At 39.1% G+C, this 22,126-nt stretch overlaps 1 protein-coding gene across 1 annotated transcript in view; it reads right to left on the bottom strand.

Annotated features, from left to right (window-relative positions):
* Nucleotides 1–22,126, bottom strand: part of PHLPP1 (PH domain and leucine rich repeat protein phosphatase 1) — a 132,111-nt gene that overhangs the window by 25,151 nt on the left and 84,834 nt on the right. The window contains 6 exon segments of the mRNA XM_050307594.1: nucleotides 3,585–3,680; nucleotides 5,545–5,605; nucleotides 7,228–7,430; nucleotides 8,613–8,843; nucleotides 9,374–9,520; nucleotides 20,178–20,344. Of these exon segments, the coding sequence (XP_050163551.1) occupies nucleotides 3,585–3,680; nucleotides 5,545–5,605; nucleotides 7,228–7,430; nucleotides 8,613–8,843; nucleotides 9,374–9,520; nucleotides 20,178–20,344 (905 nt within the window).

Genomic DNA, 22,126 nt, shown 5'->3' with positions numbered 1-22,126 from the left:
AAACATGAATATAGAAGCACGACAGTGAAGGAGGTAATTGCTAATATAGGCTGCAAAAATCTGCACATGTGGGATCCCCCTGGCTAATGGAAGAACTTCAGAAGTGGGGGTGAAATCACCAGTCACCCCACAAGCTTCATAGTGCTCTACTCATCATGTGCTGACTCATAATTCAATGCAATTCCCCACCCCCACAATTTTTCTTTTCTGTTAATACCAGAATAACATAAAGCCTCCTTTCCAGTTCTACGGCGAATGAAATGTATCTAATCGGCTTTGCTTTCTTGAGCTTTTACAAGCAATAGATGACCTCAAGACACAACCCCCTTGCTCCACTTCTTGCTGGTCTAGGGCAGAAAGGGTGGGGAGAAGAGGGCAACGTAAAGAAAAAAATAGCTGTTCTGATCTGCTAAAATTTGCAGTATAAACAATGTGATAAGGAGTTTCAAATCTGCACCTAAAGACACCAAAAATGGAGCAACTCTTGATTTTGAACAGAAACCACTTTCAGTAAATTAAGAAAAAAAGATTATTCTTCATCTGCCACCTGTCTTACATGCCCGCTACTGCACTGCTTAATCCAGCAAGCCCCATGCAACATGCTGACCTGCTTCAATCAAATACTCTCAAATTACTCAGCATTAAAGTAAAAATCTTCTTCCCTCTGTCACAATGACCCAAATACACATAAAGAACTTCCCTGCCCCTTCGCTACAATACATCAGGTCATTGGATTATTGTGCCAAAATAATCAATCAAGTATGCAGAGTATTTTCCCCTTGACAGATACAGTCATACTCTGTATCTGCATGCCAGTGTTAACAGTTATCTCAGCTGGCCAGACTGTCTACATTATGACCACGGATACAAGTCAACAGCCAGCTGTATCATTCCAGAAGTCTCAATACAGGGTGAAAAACCTTACCATAGTGATAAGCCTATCTATTATGTTTTTGTTATTTAACCATTTTTGCTTCACTCTGGTTTTACCTGAAAATCTCTCTCAGTCACGGATTTGCCTTTCTATTCTATTTTCTTTCCTAATCAAGATTGGCTGGTACTGTCAACACCAAACATTGCAGGAGAAAGTAGAAACAAAAAAAAATTATCACTTTGGGATTTTTTTGGATGGGTGAGGGGAGTGCTATTTTAAAATTTTAAAAAAGTTCAAATCATGGCAAAAAATTCAACTTTTTTTTTTAATTGAATTGAAAAATTCAATTCACTTTTCCATATTTCAGAAGAACTGAGTAAGTATTTTGTGGGGTTTTGAGTAAGCTTTTTTTTTTTGTAATTTGCTTTCTCTTATTTTTCACGTTACACGAGCACCAAAGGAACTGAGCTGCCTGAAAAGAGGCTGAATATCAGCATTTAACTAAACAAGCTCCTTATGAGCCTGGGACATCCTGTTCTTAAACAGGGCGTGGAACCAGGATGTCAGGACTGCTCTTCCATATGGGCAGCCTTCCCACTTGCCCAATTCCCACTGACAGTTTTGGTGGAATCAGTAATTTCTAAGGACAAAGCACATCATTCATCATCAACATCTTCTGAGAAAACGTGTTTTGGTGTAAGCATTCAAATAATTCCTTTAGTAAGCAACTCTTCAAAGAGTACACAATATTGAAGACAAATAGACCTTTCTAAAAAAACAGACAAAAAGGAACAAAAGTACAGACATCTATTCACTGGTGGCAACAAGGTCATTATGGCAACTCTTATTTCCTTTCTCTTTGGGGGATCTTTGGCAACATCAATTTTATGCATTTGTCCTGCATAGCTAAGACTAAGTGCCCTTTCTGTTATTTTTCAATACTTTTAAAGCTGAAATGGTTGCATTACGGTTCAGAGGACATTGTTCCCATTTTCTTTAATTGAGACAAACATTAGTACAGAATCCTCTATCTCAACTGCTTCAACTCTTTGTCTTCAAGGATTATTTTTCTGTTTCAAGAGGCAAACACACAGCATCAACTGTAGTTTGTTTAGATTAGGTGCAACCTTCACCCTTCCAGGAAACTGCTGGTCTCTCAAGGCTTGAACATTTTTGTTTAAGAATTGCAAGTAGTCCCCTAGGAGAGCCCTGCTCACTCACTTCACAGGTTTTCAGGGTGCTATCCTGCAGAAAGAAAAGCACACAGCAATGCACAAGAACACACTTACTGAGCACTTGTATTTACTTGGTACTTAGCTGTGTGACCTACTGTTGAGCCATTTGCATTTGAGTCCAGACCCAAATTTCCCTGAAGTCTAACAGATATTCAAAGCCTGTCTTCTGAATGGAACAGGGCCTTAAAATTGAACTGACTTATTAGGAGCTAAGCTATCTAGACACACACTACAAAGAAGAGCTTTCAAAGATAAGCTGTTTCCTGGGGTTAATGATAAGATGGCAGGAGAGACAAGTGGGATGTTGACTGTACCTAATTTCAGCTAATCATTAATCTCCCAGAGATATCCGGTATGCCTTGATAGTCCTGGCTGTTATGAAGTGCAAATGAAAGAGAAATGAACTTTTGCACCCCCACCTTCTGAGTAGGCATGCTTTCACTTTGTGTGAAAAAACAGAGGGATTAACAGTCTGCATGTTAGCCTGTTAGTTTGCTCAGTAAATCTCCTCATACCCTCTTCTGCCCATGTTTCTGAAATCTATTCTCTCCCCATTTCTGACTAAAATTGCCAAGTTTACATCACATTACACATTCATCTGACCCACAGATTACTATTCTTCTTGGTTTCTGATGCTCTTCTGTGGTGTACAGTCCTTAAGGAAAATATTTATTAGCTCATGATATACTAGCTGCCTACCATCTTCAATGTCTCTGCCTATCTCCAGGTACTTTCACTCCTTGTGCCTAGCTAGTATGTTCTCCCTTTTTCACAACTTTTCTTTTGAAGTGTATGAACAGTCAAGAATGACAGCTCTCTTCCAATGAAGGTAGGAATTTAAAAATTCTCAACGCTGCACCTGACCATTATTCTCACCTGGAACAGGTCTCTCTAGAAAAAAAATTAGTAAGACCCATTCATTACCTAAACTGAACTCCTATTTTGCTTCCTGTTCACTTCTTTTCTATCATTTGTATTTATCAATTTTAAGTTTAGACTCCTAGAAAAGAAATCATCTTTGTAGTGAAGGCAATTGCTCTACTTGCAGGAGTTTACTTGCTTGATATGGCTTTAACTCTTTTTCACTCAAACATGGCTATGAATTGGAGTCTGAGGCATCACTAAAACTAAGTTACAAGTTCTGGATCTCTAAACTGCAAAGTTCTGCAAAGTTACAGCTGTAAATATTTAATATTCAATATTAAAAATGAAGGGCTTTCCTGCCTGAACAGCCACATGAACAGCTTCAAAACTTCCACTTGAAGTTCAAAGGCCCTACTTTCTCTGCATGAAAGTAAAAGAAGAAAGGCTGGGTGGAAGCTTGAGGCATGACGACACCCCACAAGGTAAAAATAAAATCAAACAAAAGATAAAACAGCCCTGACAGTCACTGGAACAAGCTAAACACTGAATCAGCAATTATTTCTGAATTGCTTATCCTGTTCCACATTGTGCAACTGGTCTGCAAGACTTACCGGGCAGGCAGCTCACGTATCTGATTGTGGCCAACATCCAACACTTCCAGTTTCCTGCTGTCACACACCCACTCAGGCAGGTTTTCCAGGTGATTTCTATGAATAAAGAACACAAAGAGGTGCAACTAAATGATAATCTAGATGTAAAGGCTATCAAGTATAGAGCCTCAAGGGAGATACAGATACCTGCAGGAAACAAATCTGCTACATAGCATGTTTTCTATGACATTGTATCATCCCTCCTTCTGCAAGAGCACTACCAGTGCAGTCAAGTCCTGAGTGAGGGGGGCAAGAAAACTAACAGCATTATTATCTGTCTACATGTGCAGTCACTAAGAAAATAGAAAAAACTGCTTCCAAATTATCATGGAACCATCAAGAGTATCAGAATACCAAAAATGAAGTCCTTCCATGGAGAAGAAAATTTCTGAAAAGATATTCACACCCTACATAGTCGAAACATACCTCTTTGATCTCTCATAAATTTAATCTCGAAATCCACTCTATCATTCTTTAGCTATCTCACTGAATAGAACGAAATTTTTTTGGTGTATTTTTAAAGCCAACTGTTTTGCTTTTCTTGCATTTATCTTCACAGAAACTAATCCTTCTGAAAATTAAGGAGGCAAGTTTTTCCAAACACTGCACTGAAAACGTGCAGATAGGCAACTCTGGGGCACTCCTGTATCCTGCCTTAAAGACAAAAATTAGTAGCACAAGATACACGGAGGAGACTGTGTGTATAAGCCTTCACATAACCACTATTTCAGTTAGCATACACAAAAGCAAAACTGATCATCAAATAATAGTCAGGCACTCTCAGATCTGAAGTTCAGGAATCACAAAGCATGAACATAATCATGCACTTGTATCCTTGAGTTTATTCCTACAATAGTCTTGAACTAAAACATGCAATAGCAACCCAATCTCTCTTCTCAGATAGCTTCCTTTCTGATCTCAAGCAGATTTCCCAAATTCCAAGCAAGTCAAAAAGCTAAAGACACTCTCTACCCATTTAAGTTACAATGCCATCACTGAAATGAAGCACAAAAAGGGGTTTGTGATCAAAATCACACATTCTATACCAATTTCACTTACAAGCGTAAATGGAGAACACAGCTCTACAAAGATCGCTTTTCAATAGACCACTTATTTAGTCACACCACTGCGTTACATTTAAGTGCACAATGTGGGTAACTCAGGGTTGACGAAACTTTGAAGTTGATGGCCACTAGCCCAGGTTAACTCACTAATTGTTATGATCATCCGCAATAGCTTGAGTGCTTTAAGCGGGATTTTTAATGAATGAGATTATCACTTCAAATGCAGGTGAGTAATTTCTTAAATAAGACAGCCATTAAGCACATGTATAAATGTTTTCCTGATTCAGTCCTGAAACTGTAAAGCAAACTGAAACACCCCCTTTTCCATTTCTTCCCTTATCCCACCTTCCTCATTAAGAAGAAATTTACCTATGCCTTCAAATGGCAACTGCAGACATCTCTGCAGCAGCCAGGGCTGTGGAGAACAACGATGAGCTGCAGGAGCTGCCAAACTGATGAATAAACTATCAAACTGTCACCTACGCTGAGCTTACGATGCAGACATACCCAGAAAGTAACTCCTGCACGTCTCAGATTGGTGTATGTTTGAATCATAGTCTTATAACTCTGTAAGACAGGAAATACTGAAATCATGGGAACTCTTCTCCTCTAACCATCACGGCACATTTTGCCTTTGGCAGTTAAGAAAAAAAAAAAAAGGGGAATCTATAAAGGGAAGAACTGACCAGTAGAAAACGAGCTCATGCTCTCTGCTCTAACTCTGAAAATCAGTCTTTTCACATCCCAAAGTCCAATTCCTGCCCCCAGTCCCACCCAGTAAGATACCAGTGAATGTCATTGCTCCATAGGAGTGTTTGATGTATATTTCACACATCCAAGAAAAAACACAGTCTTACCTAGAAATATCCATATAAGCCAGGCAATTAGGAACTGGATACACATCAAGGTGAACAAGTTCTAGGGGAAAAAATATATATAACAACAAAAGTGGTGATAAAGATTTGCACCTAAATGACTGTTCCATAAGATTACTTTAAGAGCTAACACCGAGAGATTTCAGAGCAAGCCAATAATCTAAGAAACTTCTGAAGATCTGAACCCCTGTGAACCCAGTTCTGTTTCTTTATTATGTCTTAGTACATTTGCTCTAGTACAATGTACTTGCTATGACAGAAACTGCATAACTGATCAGACTAGAGAAACTGGAGGATTTTAAAAGTTTAATGGCAAATTCTCATTTTTCCATTTTTGTCACAGAGCTGTAACTTCACCTCCACTGCCCTCTGCCCAGAAGAGTCAGTCACAAACCTGCCCTACTTTTTTCCACCGGTCACTAATGGTACAGACATGGGAAGGAAAACTCCCCACTCTGGAACAGTAAGTTACGGGAATACCACAAAATCCTCTAGGTCGTGGTAAGATCCAGAGTATTTTTCAACACATTACATGAGCCTTTGCATGCCTGTGGAGTTCCCAGTTGCAGGCAGCCTTACAGACCTTTCATAGCACCTTGACTACTGCTAGCAATGTTATTACTGAAGCAATCAAAATACAGTTCATAACCTAAGGTTTTTAGGTAGCTAATACTTAGTATTGAGGTTAAAAAAAAACCCAGACATTTATTTAAGCCTACAGAAAAATGCACTAAAATGAAACTGTAACCAGCATCATGGTTTCTTTGGAAGATGAGACTAAAACAAGGTGGCTGAAAGTGCAAAGAGAGGATAACCACAAGAAACAGGAAGACCAAATAGGCAGTTTATTGCAAGATATGGGTTGACTTGGATTCTCAGCCCACATTGAGCAGCACACGCTCAGATTACGTTAACTTTTCTTAGCTACAAAGATGCTGGCATGAATACTTAATGAAGGCACAGGCTTGGATATCACTAAGATGACAGCCTTTTAAAGGCAGTTCAGACTGTTCATCAAGCTCTCTGAGCCTGCATTTTCTTTATTCCATACCGAACTACTCCAAGCAATAAAAATGGTGGTGCAAACTGAGTATTTTAAGTAATAGCAGTTTCCAAGACAGATCAAACAGATGCGATAAATGAAACACAGGAGCTTTTCACCTGGCATTATTTTTATTATCCAATACAAATGAAGTTACTCATGGCTTTTGTAGATTTCTGCCCAAAGTAGGGAGCAAGAAGCAGTAACAAAAAACATATATTGTTTTGGTTTGTCTCACAAATGGCCACTTCTTCAAACTTTCTCAATGCAGGGAGAAGCAGTTAATTTCTTATTGGCCGCAGTAAAGCAACACATTAATAAACCAAAACAAATTACAAACTCAAGACCCCTCCCTACTGACACAGAGATGAATTTCAGCCCAAATTATAAGGTTTTTACAGTTTTTAGACCTCAAAATCAGTAGCCCAGTGTTATTTGAAAGTCACTTCTGAAGCTCAGAACTGCCAGTAGCATGACACAGTACATGTGAAACCCTTTTATCCAGGGTAATGTCAAGAGGGTCCTGATTATGTGCACTGCACTCTGCAAGCATCCCAGAGAGAAACAGGTATGAAAACAGAAGTCAGATGACAACACCACAGCTGCCCTGAAAATGCACTCACCATTTGAGGAAGCATACAGCGCTTTGAGAAAATATCCACTGATTTTGAGGGTTACCAGTTGATTCCTTTCACAGTGTAACACTTCAACGTTGTTAAAAACTGTTGCATCCAGCTCCCCAAGTCTGTTGTCTCTCAGATCCAGTTGGGTCACGTGATGCAGAAAATCTACTTCATCAGCCTCCAATCTCCTAATTGAATTCAATCTTGCAGACAAAAAAGGAGATTAAGTGTAGTTACGTGACAGGTTCCTGCTGGCAAACCAATGCTCACTCTAAAATAAATCAGTTGCACTGCATTAAACTAGCACGCTTTCAGGTTCTGATCAAGGTTGACTTTTAAGATTTTCCCCCTTGTTACGGTATTTCAAAACCAGGATGGATCCACTCCATTGCTTTATCCATCATGACAAAGGAATGATGACACCAAGCTCCTTTCTAAACTACTTTGAAAACTACTTATGAAAAGCTCTGCAAGGAGCTAAGTATTATTGTTACTGTGTCTATAAAAATAAAAGATGATCTGGCTGTTATTTGTGCCCAATAGCTTGGAAAAGAACAAAACCTCTACAGTTCCTGCTGCTCTATCATGAGTATGTGCTGCAAAAGCCTGCAGATATTGGAGACTCTTGCCTTACTGAAAAGATAAATTGAGATTTATGAATTCCCATACACTTGCTTCTCGCCTCCCCATGTTTCACAGCAAGCAAAATTCAGAGACCTAAAAATGGGTGTTGAATGAAAACAAAGCAAAAACCCGAGACGAGTGGGTCTGTCAGATAAAAAGGACAGATTTAATCACATCTTCACTGCAGTGCATTGACATTGCCAATACTCAGCAACTTCCCCAGAAGTTACAACTGAATTAAATTATCTATAACCCAGCAATGTTTGAGTCTGTAGAGCACTCCAAAGAGTTCAAATTCCCAGCTCTGAACAGAACACTAAAATCAGTATACTAACTTCTGTTGGTCCACTAAGCCAAATGCAGATAAGCCTAGTGAAGATAAGGATAAATACCTACAGTTCTGCTGTTGCTTTTGCTTTTGAAGAGTTACCTTCTGTGTAACAGTTGTGTTTTCAGAGGAGTTTCATCTTTCAGATAGAAGTTTTTTGGGTCAGGGACTATCACCTATATTATATTAACACTGCAGCAACAAGAACTGCAGGAATCACCAGTGTCCCAGGTCGTGCTTTGTTTGACCGCCCTAAATGCTTCCACTTCCTCAGAAAAGACTGCTAAGTCATGGCAAGTGCTGCAAATTACATAACACCACCAGAAACATGGTTCAGTGAACTAACACAAGAGATTCATACCCAGGCAAGGAGAAGCCATTTCAACATCAATAATTTAGACTCACTTATTCTTCCCCTTTTCCTAATACCTACCTTAGATCCACATGTTTAATATGAGGCATCCTTTTCAACACCTGTAGGTTCAGGGTGTCCATGCAGTTTCCTGACATACAAAGCTTATCCATGGCAGTCAACTTCTCCAGCACGCCCGGAATGTCAGTGAACTCATTGAAGGACAGACTCACGTAGCTGAGCTGATGCATATGCTCCAATTCCTCAGGAAGGGACTGGAGAAAGTTGCCATCCAGCAAAAATGTCTGCAAGCTATTAGAAGTGGGGGAGGGGAAGGGAGAGTGAAGAGTGACCTGTTAAATCACATTTCCTTCCTACAAACACGCAAATCTGCTGCAGTTACAGTGACATATAATATAAAAAAAGGTAGCAGAAAGAAAAATGTTAAAGAATAATGCTTTAACATCTGCTACAGAAGATATCCACCAAATAATTAAAAGCTTTGGCAACTATGAAATGTAGGCTGTGTTAGTTGTATCTTCAAACATTTCCAAAACTGCAACTTGCATATCAGCTGAAGCACATAAGCAATGAAATGTAAAGATTTTCTTCACCATGAAGGTGATCCTTGTGTCAAATGCTGGGGACTGAAAGAGCTTTGAAGCACAAAGCGTGCTTTCCCTCTATCCACAACTGCTTCCATATGGATCTACAAACCAGTTTGCTCTGAGAACACCCAGTAAGTTTAAACTGTTTCTCATAGCAAGAGTATGCAGAGTCATGAAACTGCTTGTTGCCCTTATTATCAGGCTGTGTATGTTAGGTTTTAAGAGAGTACTTGCTTGTGCATCTCGCCTACAACTGCTGGAATGCTTCTGAGGGCATTGCAGGACACGTTGAGTTCAGTCAGAGTTGGGATACTGCAGACTGCCAGTGGGAAGTCTCCTAAATTATTATTGGAAAGGTTAAGGCTCTTCAACTTTGTGAATCTGAAATGAGATAAGAAAAAATAAAAGGAAACAAGTAAGTAGTTGCCTTGCAATGATTACTACAAGGCAAGTTTGGTTATATAAATGCAAATAACATGAATTTTTAGCTTATACGCTCAGAACAGCCAGAGAAATTACCAGACACTCAAGTTCAACACCCTTTGTAAGAAGTGTTCTTACATTACGCTGGCACAGAGAAACAGGCCCTCCTGAACAACACATTAAATACATTTTCCAGTGAGTAACAAAAGAACAAAACCCTTGCTGTTCCTATGATATATGCCACTTCTGTGGCATTTCACCCTGTACTAAAACATTGCTATTTTCCTGAACACATTTTTTGCTAGTAAAACTACCATTGTGACACAGTTACAAGGTGCAGGAAATTCTTAGTCTATTCAAACACCAAATTTTTGTAGTGCTGCTCAGGTCCAGTCAAGTTTGCCTTTCAACCAAAAATTCTCACTAGAATAGACTGGTTTGAATACAGCTGGGAAATGTGCTGAATTAAAACAGGATTTAGCAAGGTTTCTGTAGTGACAGAGGCAAATTCTTATGCTCTTGATTAAGTGCAATGTCAAAGCTTGCACAGGTGTCAAAATTTTGTCCTTGACATGTCACAGAACTCTTAAAAGCCCCTTGGTTTATCACATCAGCCAACAAAGCAACTTGCATGTGTTTGCCTTATTAAAAATGACCAAAACCATTTGAACAAAAACCCCAAGAAGGGGACAATCCAATTAGCCAGCCTGCAATGTTCAGCAACATTATTATGGTTGCCTGACAACCACTGGGAGGTATGCCTAAAGGCAAGTAAAAGGATGAATGAAAAGATCTGTGTTAGATTCTGATAGACGGGAGGAAGTTTCTTTCCTGGCACAGTTTAATACCAGGCCATTTTATTTGGACTTAATTTTCCCTTCATTAAGGCTCAAGTCGTTTATTTGCGTGAGCAGGTTTTTACATAACTTGGCAAGGGAAGCAAAACTGCACCTATGAGTGCTGCTATTCCACATGAAAGTAATCTCCAACAGCATGTGCCTGTGCATCCATAGTCTCTGCATCAGCCTAGCACATTCTTACCTCTGAGAACTTTGTCCTCCGACCAGAAAACACAGACAGAAAATGCATCAAGCATGAAAAGGTTAAAGAGTTTTAACAACAAAGACTTTTAAATCTCTAGCAGCTACTGCAATCAACTAGCACACACCTTTAGCATTGTCTAAATCAAACTCATGTCACTGACCAAAACTCAGTGTGAAAACGTAAGCAGTGCCTTCCTATCATATTTCAATGAGGGTTGTTGAGCCCCAGAGACAGATTGTGAACACACATAACTACATTTACACGTTTGCAGCAGGCAAGGGAATGCTGTACTCTCTATTGGTATTTTGGTGCAACCATGGTAGAAGAAAAAAAAAAAAGGAAATATCATTGCCAGAGTTATCACAGATTTTGAACACCCTGTGCCATGCTGGAGGCAGAAGTCTGGAACAGAGATGGAGACTTAAGGAAATCTTGCAATCAAATTAGTGCTGCAGGGGGAAAAGTGCCACTGTGCAAAAACAATGACTAATCTATCTCTAAAGGGAGAACTGTAAACTAAAAAGGCGGCTATGGTAAGCTAGCTGATATTAGTAAGGGCTGCCAGCCAGAAAAAAAAAAAAAAAAGTATGTTTTAAATACCACACCTTCACATTCCTCTATTTTGAGAGAAAAGGCTTAAAAATCTTGAACCTAGAACTGAAACACACAATCCCACATTTATCTTGAAGACAACTGTAGATTTAGGCCACAGATATACTGCCTTGAAATTTGGGTTGTTTCTGCAGTGGAACAGCTGTCCCACATCTTCCTCAAAGTGGACTCCGAGGCCTTTAGAATTATTTCTTTTCCAGTATTTAGGTAAGTACAAAAATAGTAGTAAAGATTAAGGGCATATTAAGTCAAAATAATTAAGCTGCTGGAGAAACACCAAAATGTAACCTTTCAAATTTTCAAGTCAACCATGAAAATAGAATGAACTCATTTAACAAATCACACCAAGGCTACAGCCTTTACATATGCCACTCTCTAGTCTCAAAAGGACAGTCTCAGGGATTTTGTACACTAAACAGCCTAGTAGAAGACTTCAAATACAATCTTGAGATAAAATTACAGAAGATCAAAATAACAGAGCAAAGAGGACCAGGGCAGTGGGTGGTAAAGGAAGCTAAGAAATACAATAATTAACTGCAATGCAGTGTCCAGCTTCAAGTTTTTCTGCATACATTCTAGTTTAACTGTCCTAGGTCAAAGCCAGAGGCAGGGGGAATCTCCCCCTCCCCAGCGTATGTGTATTACATCTCTACCACCCTAATGTATGTTGTAATGTGTGCTTATTAACAGTCTTCCGTGAGTAATCTAATTACTAAGGACACAAACGGAAGTGGTTAACAGTTCCTTGCAATATGTAAGAGAAGATGAGAGAGTACATCCAGTATTGGATAACCCAAACAAAAGCTGAATAACGTGTACATCAAAAAATCCACAAATTAAAGTTCATTGTTAAACCACATTTAAGAAATGCTGAAAGACAAACACCACAAGCTTAGTTAAAGTTAAGAGAATAATATAAGACATCTGCCTGGAAAGAGATATTTTCTTCCTCTGTTATAAACGCTTCCATCTACAAAATGCTAAAGTCGCATTTCTTCTCATGGAGCACTGTCAAGTACAGAACATTACTGAGCCAAACTAGCAGGCATTTGCTCGAAGTTAAGATTTAAGCCTACCTCTCCTCTTTGGCCACTCACTTCCAACTATCTACATCACAAATGGGCTGGTGCGCTCCATTACAGAGCACTGCCATGCTGCACATTTAAGATGCTGAATTGGTTATAGCACTTCTTATACCTAAACAGATTTACAGTCAGTCACGGCAGTATCACTTGTAGCATCAATATAAATAAGGCAGAAGTATTTTACAGAGTCAAGTTTTCTGTTGCTGCTCAGTTTGCAAAGTGCCAGGTTTCAAATAGACTTTACAGAGCAATATCTTTGCTGTTTTCTCACATCCAAATCTTTACTCCTATCAGAAGCAGAGACATGCATCGACACTGCTCACGTGGCATTGCCAGAAAGAAGAAAGGGCACAAAATTGCTCGTTTGAGGCATGACAGTATAATAGCCTTCTATCAAGTCCACATATGCTTTCCTTCCTCTTTTTCCTGTTTCCCTGATTCTAGACTTGTTATTTGTTAAGGAAAGTCAACCTGGAGAACAGCATCTCTCTAGACAATGTGCTCAGTTAGCTTACTAAGCTTTCCATTATAATGACCAAAATATAATCACTCACTTCTCTGAGCAAAAATAGCCCTACTTTAAGATGGTGCAAAATGTTGACATGCCAAAGCTTGGGTTTAAACATGCAGTATGACTGAACACTAATTGCCATAATTGAGCCAAAAACCGCCCCTTTACTTAATCCCAAAGCTGCCGCTTCAGGAGTGGCTTTAGTTTGACGTACACAAAACGAGGAGAGGGAATAACGAGAAATTTGTATCACAGCAAAGCAATGAACTGACTGAGGAGCTAATTTCAAATTCAGACCTACCCACTGTGAACAGCAGAGGAATTTCCATTACATGGTACAGCATTTGTGTTCCACTATGTTTGGAGTGAGGGGAATAGTATATTCAAACTGGTCATACCCAATCACTGAAATGCAGCCATGATAGACTCATCTGACAAAACTGGTCTTGTTGTACTCTTACCAAAAAGAATTAAAAAGCAGTATTTTACTACACGTAAAAGAGAAGACATGGTTTCATAAGGGACAGTCTAAGGAAAATCACTTTTCCAGTGTTATCTCCAGTACCTGGGCTATCCCATGACTATGCTGTGGTTACATTTTAAAGCAGCAACACAAGCGTCCCTGACCATTTCTAAGCAGAACTATGGCATTTACCTAGCAGTGCTGTGATAAGTTTTGGAACGGAACTACCGTTTGCCACCTTCTTGAACACCTGCTAGTTTGGCCACTAACATAATGGTGAAGAGTTTTCATAAAAACCTGACACATCAATTTCCTCCTTGAAAATAAAAGGTGCAATTTACTCCCTTTTTTCAGTTGCATCAGATTCCCCATGCACGGCCTTATTGCCTAAAGGAGCAGCTAGCCTAGTGCCAGAAATACTGTCTTAGCATCTCCCTTCCCAAAAGGTGTCACTGTAAAAGCCTTAAATTACTAAGACAATTAAAATGAACTATTTCAGCCCTCTTGCCCTGCTAAACTTGTCGTGGCAGCTGAATAAAGGTTGACTGTTTCTGCAACAACTAGGGAGGTTCACCTGAATGCTTGCAGGTGAAGGGCTTGCCTAACTAAGGTCAACAGCAGCCCTCCCCAGCTTGGGCACAGAAGAGTCTTTGATAGATAATATGGAGAGGAGGAAGGAGGAGTTCTGCTGTTTACCACTCCCTTTCTCTGGAGAGGACTCCTGTTCATCCAGACACAAAGTAGCTCATGTCACACCACACAAAAACAGAGTAAAGTCCATCTCAGGAAAGAGGGTCACTTAGTTTGAGGACAAATATTGATTCTGGTCAACTCAGAAGAATCAGTTTCTTGAGTAGCTGAATGAATAAATGAAAACAGTTTATCTCAGTTTTTTGTTTCCTTCTTCCTCTCAAACTCCATGGGGGAAAAAGCAAAAGAGAAGAAAAAGCAGACTGATAGCTGTAATTCTGGTATCTTCACTACCCTTTATGCTAACACACCTGACCCTATCATCGTGATATTCCTCCCATCTACTTGCACATAAAACTATTAAAGGCAAAACAATTCTAGCAAACAGACTTGAGTCTATATACCGAAATTAATTGGTAGATTGTATCAAAAAACAAACAAACAAACAAACAAAAAAGGAAAAGAGACTACACTACACAAAAATGAATAATCTTAAATCTAGGCAGATATTTTTCAAAATATACAAATAATCACAGCCAAATTCAGACTATCTCCAAACTTAATACAACAATAAAGCTTCTATTATATTACATAGTTGGTAAAAGTACCATAAATACAAGAAAACAAAATGTACGTTTTCTTAGTGAAAACAATCTGAGCCTGTACTCTACTCTGCAGTTCTCAGTTTCTGAGCATACCTAGTGCACACTGCTTTATATGGGGGGAAAGACTGTCCTCAGAGGAAGGACAAAATTCCTAGGTAAAAAAGTGACAATATATTCTCATTCTCTGTACTGGAGATCTATAACTGAAATGCAAAAGCTTTAGCTAGGGATGGGGTTCCAAACTAAAACATATTTAAACACATGAAAAGAAAACCCGTGCTTTGGAAGCCATAACAGAAAGCAGTAGACAAGCAAAATGGAGACTGACACACAATTAATGGATTCCGTAAATATGTTCACTATTTGTTGAAACATTATTTGGAAGAGATACTGCTGCACTTAGCCTTATAGTTCCATTAAAGTGAATCAAATTAATAAGTGTAATTTCTGCTTTTAGACTACACTATTTTTAAAAACGCTATTTTATAGCATATATCTTACTGCCATTTATTTTTCTCATGCTACTATTAAGTTCACTGTTCCAATTTAAAAATAAAAATTAAAAACTCAGTTTACTTCCAACATTAAACCAATTTTGCAATCTTCCCCACTTAGTGATTTGTAGACTTAATTTTACAATTGAAATTTTCTGTAATCAAATATCACTGATTTTTGCCGCGTGTTCACATGAGGGCACCTTCTTGAAATCAGAAAGATACACAGGAGTTAAGTAGAACATAGTAAAGAAGAATCGGAAAGAAAGGTTTTCACTAACAAAACCAAACTCTTCCTTCAATATCTTTACAAGCTGAATCAAACAAAGGCAGTGAAGTTACACAAACAACAATTTCCAAGTGCCATCTTTAATATTATAAACATATTAAAAAATATTCCAAAGATACAGAGATGAGAAAATAAATGTAGTATCAGAATATAGCAAACACCGGATGGGATTTCTTACTAGTAGACCTCTACTTGCTATTAGCAGACCTAGGTTGTCAGTAACATGCCAACTTCTTCTTGCCCTACAGCTCAGATGGCTATGCTTCAGTATTTGATTTAAAAGAGGAGAAACTAGTAAAAACATAAGTTTCCTAGGCTCCAAGACCAATAGAGTGATCTTCCCACACCAGGAGTTCCCAATGGCACTCCATTCTTTGCACACTTCACACATTAGCTGGGTTCATTTAAGTAACAAATGAATTGTAAAAAAACCTTAAACAAACGAAAAGAACAAATAAACAACAAGAGACAGTAAAACACACCCACCCCAGCCCAACCAAAAACCCTTAAAAAAAAAAAAAAAAAAAAAAAAAAAAGGAAGGAAGCTCAAATCTTTTCCAGTGCATCTACTGGCAGTGCCCTGCGGGGCCTGACAAGGGGAAGACATATATTTGACATGTCATAATCCATCCAACTTTCTTCACTAACCTCAGTTTCATACAATCAAAGCCATAATCACAAGGAGTAGCTTCAATGCACTTTGAGGCCAATCAAATGTTAGGTTGGAGACAAGAAACCCTGCTCCTCAATCTCTAGGGACAAGCTAAGACGAACCTACACTGCACCCCAACTTTTAGCAACCTTGCCTGCTGTGTTCGTACTAGTTAGGTTGCTAATACCGGTTCCCCCTCACTGTCCAAGTGTTCTTGGAAGAAAGATTACATTTTCAATTACCTACTTACTGCATAATAGGTTTGTAAGGAGGGCTCAGCTTGAGGATGCCTGAAATCCTGGGTTTCTAGACAAAAATGGCTATCCTACAGTTGGAAGTTGTAAGGGATTTCAGAAACACTTGCAGTAATTCAGAGTCCTGTAAGCCTTCTCATAACCTACAGATGCAACTTCAAATTACTGCCACTAGACCCAAAGAGTTTCAGCTGAGATGCCAGAGAAGGCAGCTCATTTCTAAAGAGGTTCTGGGAGAGAAAAGCTACCAACTGATCTTAGTGTAAAAATTCATATAATCACTGTTAACAATTAACAACCACAATCAGAATAACAATTCATTCTTTAGATAAAACTGGCACGCAAAATTTTATTCATTGTTAAAACAACTTTCTGCCTTATAATATCCCCCTTTTCTTATTTTACTTTTTTTTGAATCTGCAGCAGTCATATATTAAAAATCCAGATACCGACAACTCACTTTTCAATATTAACAAGCAAACAGTGTTACTGATGCCAACCACTTTTTCCAAGAGCACCGACTAAAACAATTATGTATAAATATAAAGCGTGCTCAGCCCAGTGAAGCAGAGCAGCAGTAAATAAAGACTATGGTTTATTCATTTGCTTCAAACCTAGAGCAACAGTACTCTGCAAAATTAGCAAGCCTGCAAGCCTGAACTCTTGTTAGCATTTCAACTGGGGAATCTCCTCTCTTCTTCAAAAGAGAAACATCTTTTCCTATAATTTCAAAAAAAGATTTTGTGAGGGAGAACAAGGACCAACATTTCTTGCTTTTTTCAGCACAAATGCATTTTCAGATGGTTTAGTTGTATACATAGCATGAAATATGTATTCCCACATAAGCAGGAAGAAAACAGAGGTAGCTGCATATACCTTTCAACATTCAGACAGTTCAGTTATGCAACTTCACCGCTGAAGAGCATCTACAGCAACAAAATGGGTTTGAGTGCAAAGTAAAGCAAGTCAAAGGGCAGTTACTGCAGAAAAAGTGCATCAGCACACCTTCACATACCATGTATTGTGCAGAACTAAACATTTTATTCGGAAATACAATAAATTACATTATTTTAAGACATGAAAGAAGTAACTGCATAAAGAAAATTTTTTTTTCCCCAATACATTACTGACAGTACCCACCAAGTCAGTGCATATGTCAGCATCTCATTACTATGATCCAGCTGCTTGCAACCCTACTCAGTGGGATGCTGAAGAGTTTGTATTTTCTTGTGTCTTTGACACACTTGTTTTGAAACCTAGCCTTCATGAGCATTCATTAAATTACCACCTAGAGTGATTTATTAAAAGGACTTGCTAGCACCAAGAGCTGCTTAGCAAGACAAATTTTCCTAGACTGCCTTGATAACCAGATTTTAATCAAACATTGTACCAGGAAGGGTAGGTATATACATGCCAATCACAATCACAGAATATGTTGAGTTGGAAGGGACCCACAAGAATCATCAAGTCCAACCCTTAGCCCTGCACAGGACTATTCTCAACACTCACACCATGTGCTGGAGAGATTCATCCAAGTGCTACTTGAACTCTGTCAGGCTTGGTGCTGTGATCACTTCCCTGGGAAGCCTGTTCCAGTGCACAACCACCCTCTGGGGGAAGAAACTTTTTCTTATATTCAGCCTAAAGCTCCCCTGACACAATGTCAGGCCATTCCCTTGGGTCCTGTCACTGGTCACCACAGAGAAGAGATCAGTGCCTGCCCCTTCTCTTCCCTCTCACAAGGGAGTTTCAGACTGCAATGTGTTTTGTTCACAACATCCATTTGGAGCCTTAAATACCTCCAGGTTTGATTCACTGGTGCTGTGCCCTGTATTTGTCTGCAATTTAGCAAATGAGAATTTGGTATAAAAGCAACAGCACCAAATCAGAACAGCAGAGATTTTGTACTTGCTTTGCAGTGGTTTGAAACAACATGAGTGAACAAAAAAGACTTCTTGTTTATTCAGTAAAGTTTTACCTTATGTAACACCTAAAAGATCTGAAAATGTTTTTATGAAATTGGATTGAAAAGAAAAAAAAAGTCAGACAAAACTTGTGTTCATAGGAATGACTGAGCTTCACACAAGTTCTGATACTGGAATTCACTAGTAATTTCAAAAAGAACATGGTGCTCCCCTTTTGCTCTATATTGGTGTGTTTATTCACTGCAGAAAAGCAGTCTTAAAGTAGCAGTCAAGCTGGTTCAAAGATTTTTGGCAACACAAATAAAACTCAAGTTTTCCCACTCTAAAGCAAAGCCAATACTGTGTTTCTTAGGGCAGGAAGAAAAAATGCTTGGGCCATTCCAGGGCCAGGCCCATGCTTTTGCTGCTGTTAGGAGGCAAAAGACAACTGATGGGGCACCGCTTTTTCTAAACCTCACCAGGAACTACCACCTCACACAACCCTTTCCACTGGCACAGCAATGGGAACAGTGCCAGCAGCTTCCAGAAGTTTGTGCCTTCTTGACAAGCTGAAAGCAATGGAGGCAGAGAAGCCTGTTACTCACTGACAGAATAGGACCAGCTCACAGAAGAATCACAGCTCAAAATCACTTCTGCACCACCTCAGGTATATGCCACTTCTCCAGATTTTCCTCATGCAGAATCTCAGAAAACAGGAGAGTTTTATTTAGTCACCTGAACTCCTTCACTCTTGTACGTTCAGGCTCATGTTAGTGAGAAAAATTTTAACGGTTTATTAAGTTGTGTTCCTACAACTGCAGTACCAAGAGAACATTGAACAGAGAATGAATATTGCCCATCACATCTATAAATGCTTTCTAATTCCAAAGAGAACTATCTGTAGGTACATGGACAAAATATAATCAAGTATCTCCTCTACACGTTCTGATATTTAGAAAAGGAAAAAATTATAAAAAGTCATTAAACTATAAGGCATTTGGTATTTGTCCATGTTCATCGCCTAACTTATGCTAAAATTGCACTTGTTATCTGGAGACATATACTGACATTCACAGAACATTTAATCCAGTCAGTATTCCTCTCCAGACTGTGCTCATAAGCTCTTGGAATCACTGCCTGCTTTGTTTGTGAAGCAGACTTGCTGGGTTCATTCATCTTCCATTATGCCAAATTTTTTGTTTTCCCAGAACAAAATTGGAATTATATAAAAATACAACAGCCCGCATAATCCATCTTGTATTTTTCAGTTGCTTTTCAAAAAGGAAGGGATTTAGAAATGTGGTTTAAAACAGTTTGTTTGAACAGGACCATCCACAAACATAATCCTGAGATACTCTGCAATTCAGTTACCACTGAAATTAAAATCACAGTTTTATATTCAGTATGGAAAACACTCATCTTTCTGAATACAGAAAGCCTGCTGATTCCACAGAACACATACATTAAATCATTCAGATCACCACTCATGCTGCTGTCTATCCATTTTTTATATTCTCGTACGAGTTGCAGTGGAAAGAACAATGGAAGGAGATATTTACTAAGAAAAAAGAATTAGGGTTGAGCAAAGTAGAAAGAGGACAGGCTGAATGAATGAAATCAGGCCTTTCTTTGCTTGGGGGATAACAAAAAACTTCTTCACTTAGTCACATGCAGTACTAATCCTACCTAGAATGCCTCCCTTTGATGGGCAGCTCGCTCACCAACTCATACTCACTCACATGAGTCAAAGGCTGAAGAGCTACAGTCTGGCCTCAGCAGACAAAACCACATTCCAAAAACTGCACTTTGGATTGAAAACATCCTCCTATTTACAAGAAAAACATTAAGTTTCTCATGAAAGCTAGTCTGTTTCTAACACACAAAGTTAACCAATTTCTGAAGCATTACAGTCAGGACAATGTTTCACAAGAGGAGGTAGTGATTTTTAGGAAAGTTCCTGCAGATCACGGCTCCAAGGACAGAGGAAGACCAGTAGAACCATACCACATTACCTTTGTAATTCACTAAGCGCTCTATTTGTGGATGGGCTGGGGTTTAGCCTCAGGAAGTTCTGCTTTAAATTGAGATGAGTGAGGTCTTGGCTATAAAACAGGTTGGCAGGCAGGTGCTCCAGGCTGCAGCATGAAAGATCCACTGAGCTTATGCGTTGTGATGCAACCTAGAAGTCAAGTACAACACCAATATGTTAACACTGTAATAAAACAACAACATTTCCTTCACCCCTACCAGCACAAGATAAACTGTTTTTAAGCACAGCAGAAGTCAGTGTCAGCATACATAGCTGATTTAACACAGTGCACATAATCACTGCAAGTTATGCCACGATTGCTTGCTCGGCCTCAGTGCATAAACCACATCCACAGATGGCTAGCAGGGGGAGAAGCACAAAGCCTTGTCAAACTACAATAAGTGAAATGGATTCATTTTCACCAGTGAAGTCATGTGATACTTCACAACCAGAAAAAAATACATATTTGATATAAACTTTACTTTAGTCCTTTGCTTAGCATTGCCTCCTCCAAGTGAGTGGAGGTGAGGGGACAGCAGTCATCACCCTGTCTTGGTTTCAAGGGTCAAAAGTGGGTATTCAGTGGACCGAAGAAAAGAGTTATCCCATTTACATCTTATTGGAGAGAAAAAATATCACAGCAGCAGCAAAGCACTGAGCACTCTTCTCAATGAATTAGAAGACTTGTCTAAGAGTGATAAAAATGTGACACAAACAGAACCGAGATCTGGAGGTTTAACATTATTTTCTAGAAAGAGGAGGGTAAAACAAACACAGTCTGTAGAGGCTAAAAAAATCATACCACCTAGCACCACATCATTCCAAAAAGACCTATAGGTAACTACTTCAAGTAACAGCAACTCTGGCCCTTAACAAATCTCTAGGATACACGTGGGTGAACTACATCCTGCTCCTTTACTTATTTACTAGACTTCATTTAAAAAAAAAAAAAAATCGCCAAAGCAAAACCGAAACCAAACCCAACACTGCAATGCAGAATTCTTATATTTTTCTGTCCAATATTATTAAAAATATCCTTTCATAAAGTAGAGTCGCATATGACAAAGCCCCGCCAGACAGTAATGCAAGGAGGATGTGGGGATGGCGCAGGAACGGTGGAGAAGAAGGAGGAATCAAATGCTAGAAGGAGAGGCATTTTTGGAGCAGGCATGGTTTAACTCAAAGAAGGAGAAGCAAACCACCATTTTAGACTTCTGGGACTGCACAAGCAGTGCTCAAATGGTTACATGTTCTGTCAGCTGCTCACTCTAAAAGAAGCTATTGTTTCATTTTGTCATTGGCACTTTTACTGGCCTCTTATGCTGTGATTCTGGATGTACAAACACTACAGCTAAGGGAAAAAAAGAGCAAAACCACCCCAAATCTCATAGTCAATGCCCACTGACATAAGAGCTTCTCAACTCTGATGAAGGAGACACCACTCAACCTTCTGGGCAGAGACACAACCTCTGCCACAGAATGCTCTGCAACTAGAGGCACTGAGTTTTGCAGATGTAAGTGAAGAGGCTTGCCACCAAAATTTTTTTTTCTTCTTCTCCGATGCAAGGTACACAGGCCTCAGGATAAGTGGCTGCTATTATAAACACACAGCAATAAGCTTCCAGGGGAACAGACGGTGCAGTGTTTTTTTCCAACACGATCGTTAATAATCCAGTCCTCCCACATCCATTAAAACGCTTGAATTTTGTTACTCAATTAGTTCAGTCCTTTTGTTACTGTAGCTACTATTTTTCTTGCCCTTGTAGTATGAGACAAAAATTATTCATAGGCTATACTGAGCAGTCATTTCTAAACACTAGGTATTCATTCTGCTGTTCACAGTGCCAGAACCTGCCCAGTACAGTACAGTTCTCATCACACTGAAAACAAAAGGGATGAAAAAGTGTTGACACCTGTTAAATTAAAAAGGAG

This window comes from Myiozetetes cayanensis, unplaced genomic scaffold (assembly GCF_022539395.1).
Source record: "Myiozetetes cayanensis isolate MyiCay16 unplaced genomic scaffold, myiCay2020 scf1, whole genome shotgun sequence".
NCBI lineage: Eukaryota > Metazoa > Chordata > Aves > Passeriformes > Tyrannidae > Myiozetetes > Myiozetetes cayanensis.
The sequence above is the reverse complement of the archived record's forward strand: the minus strand, read 5'-3'. Positions and strand labels throughout refer to the sequence as shown.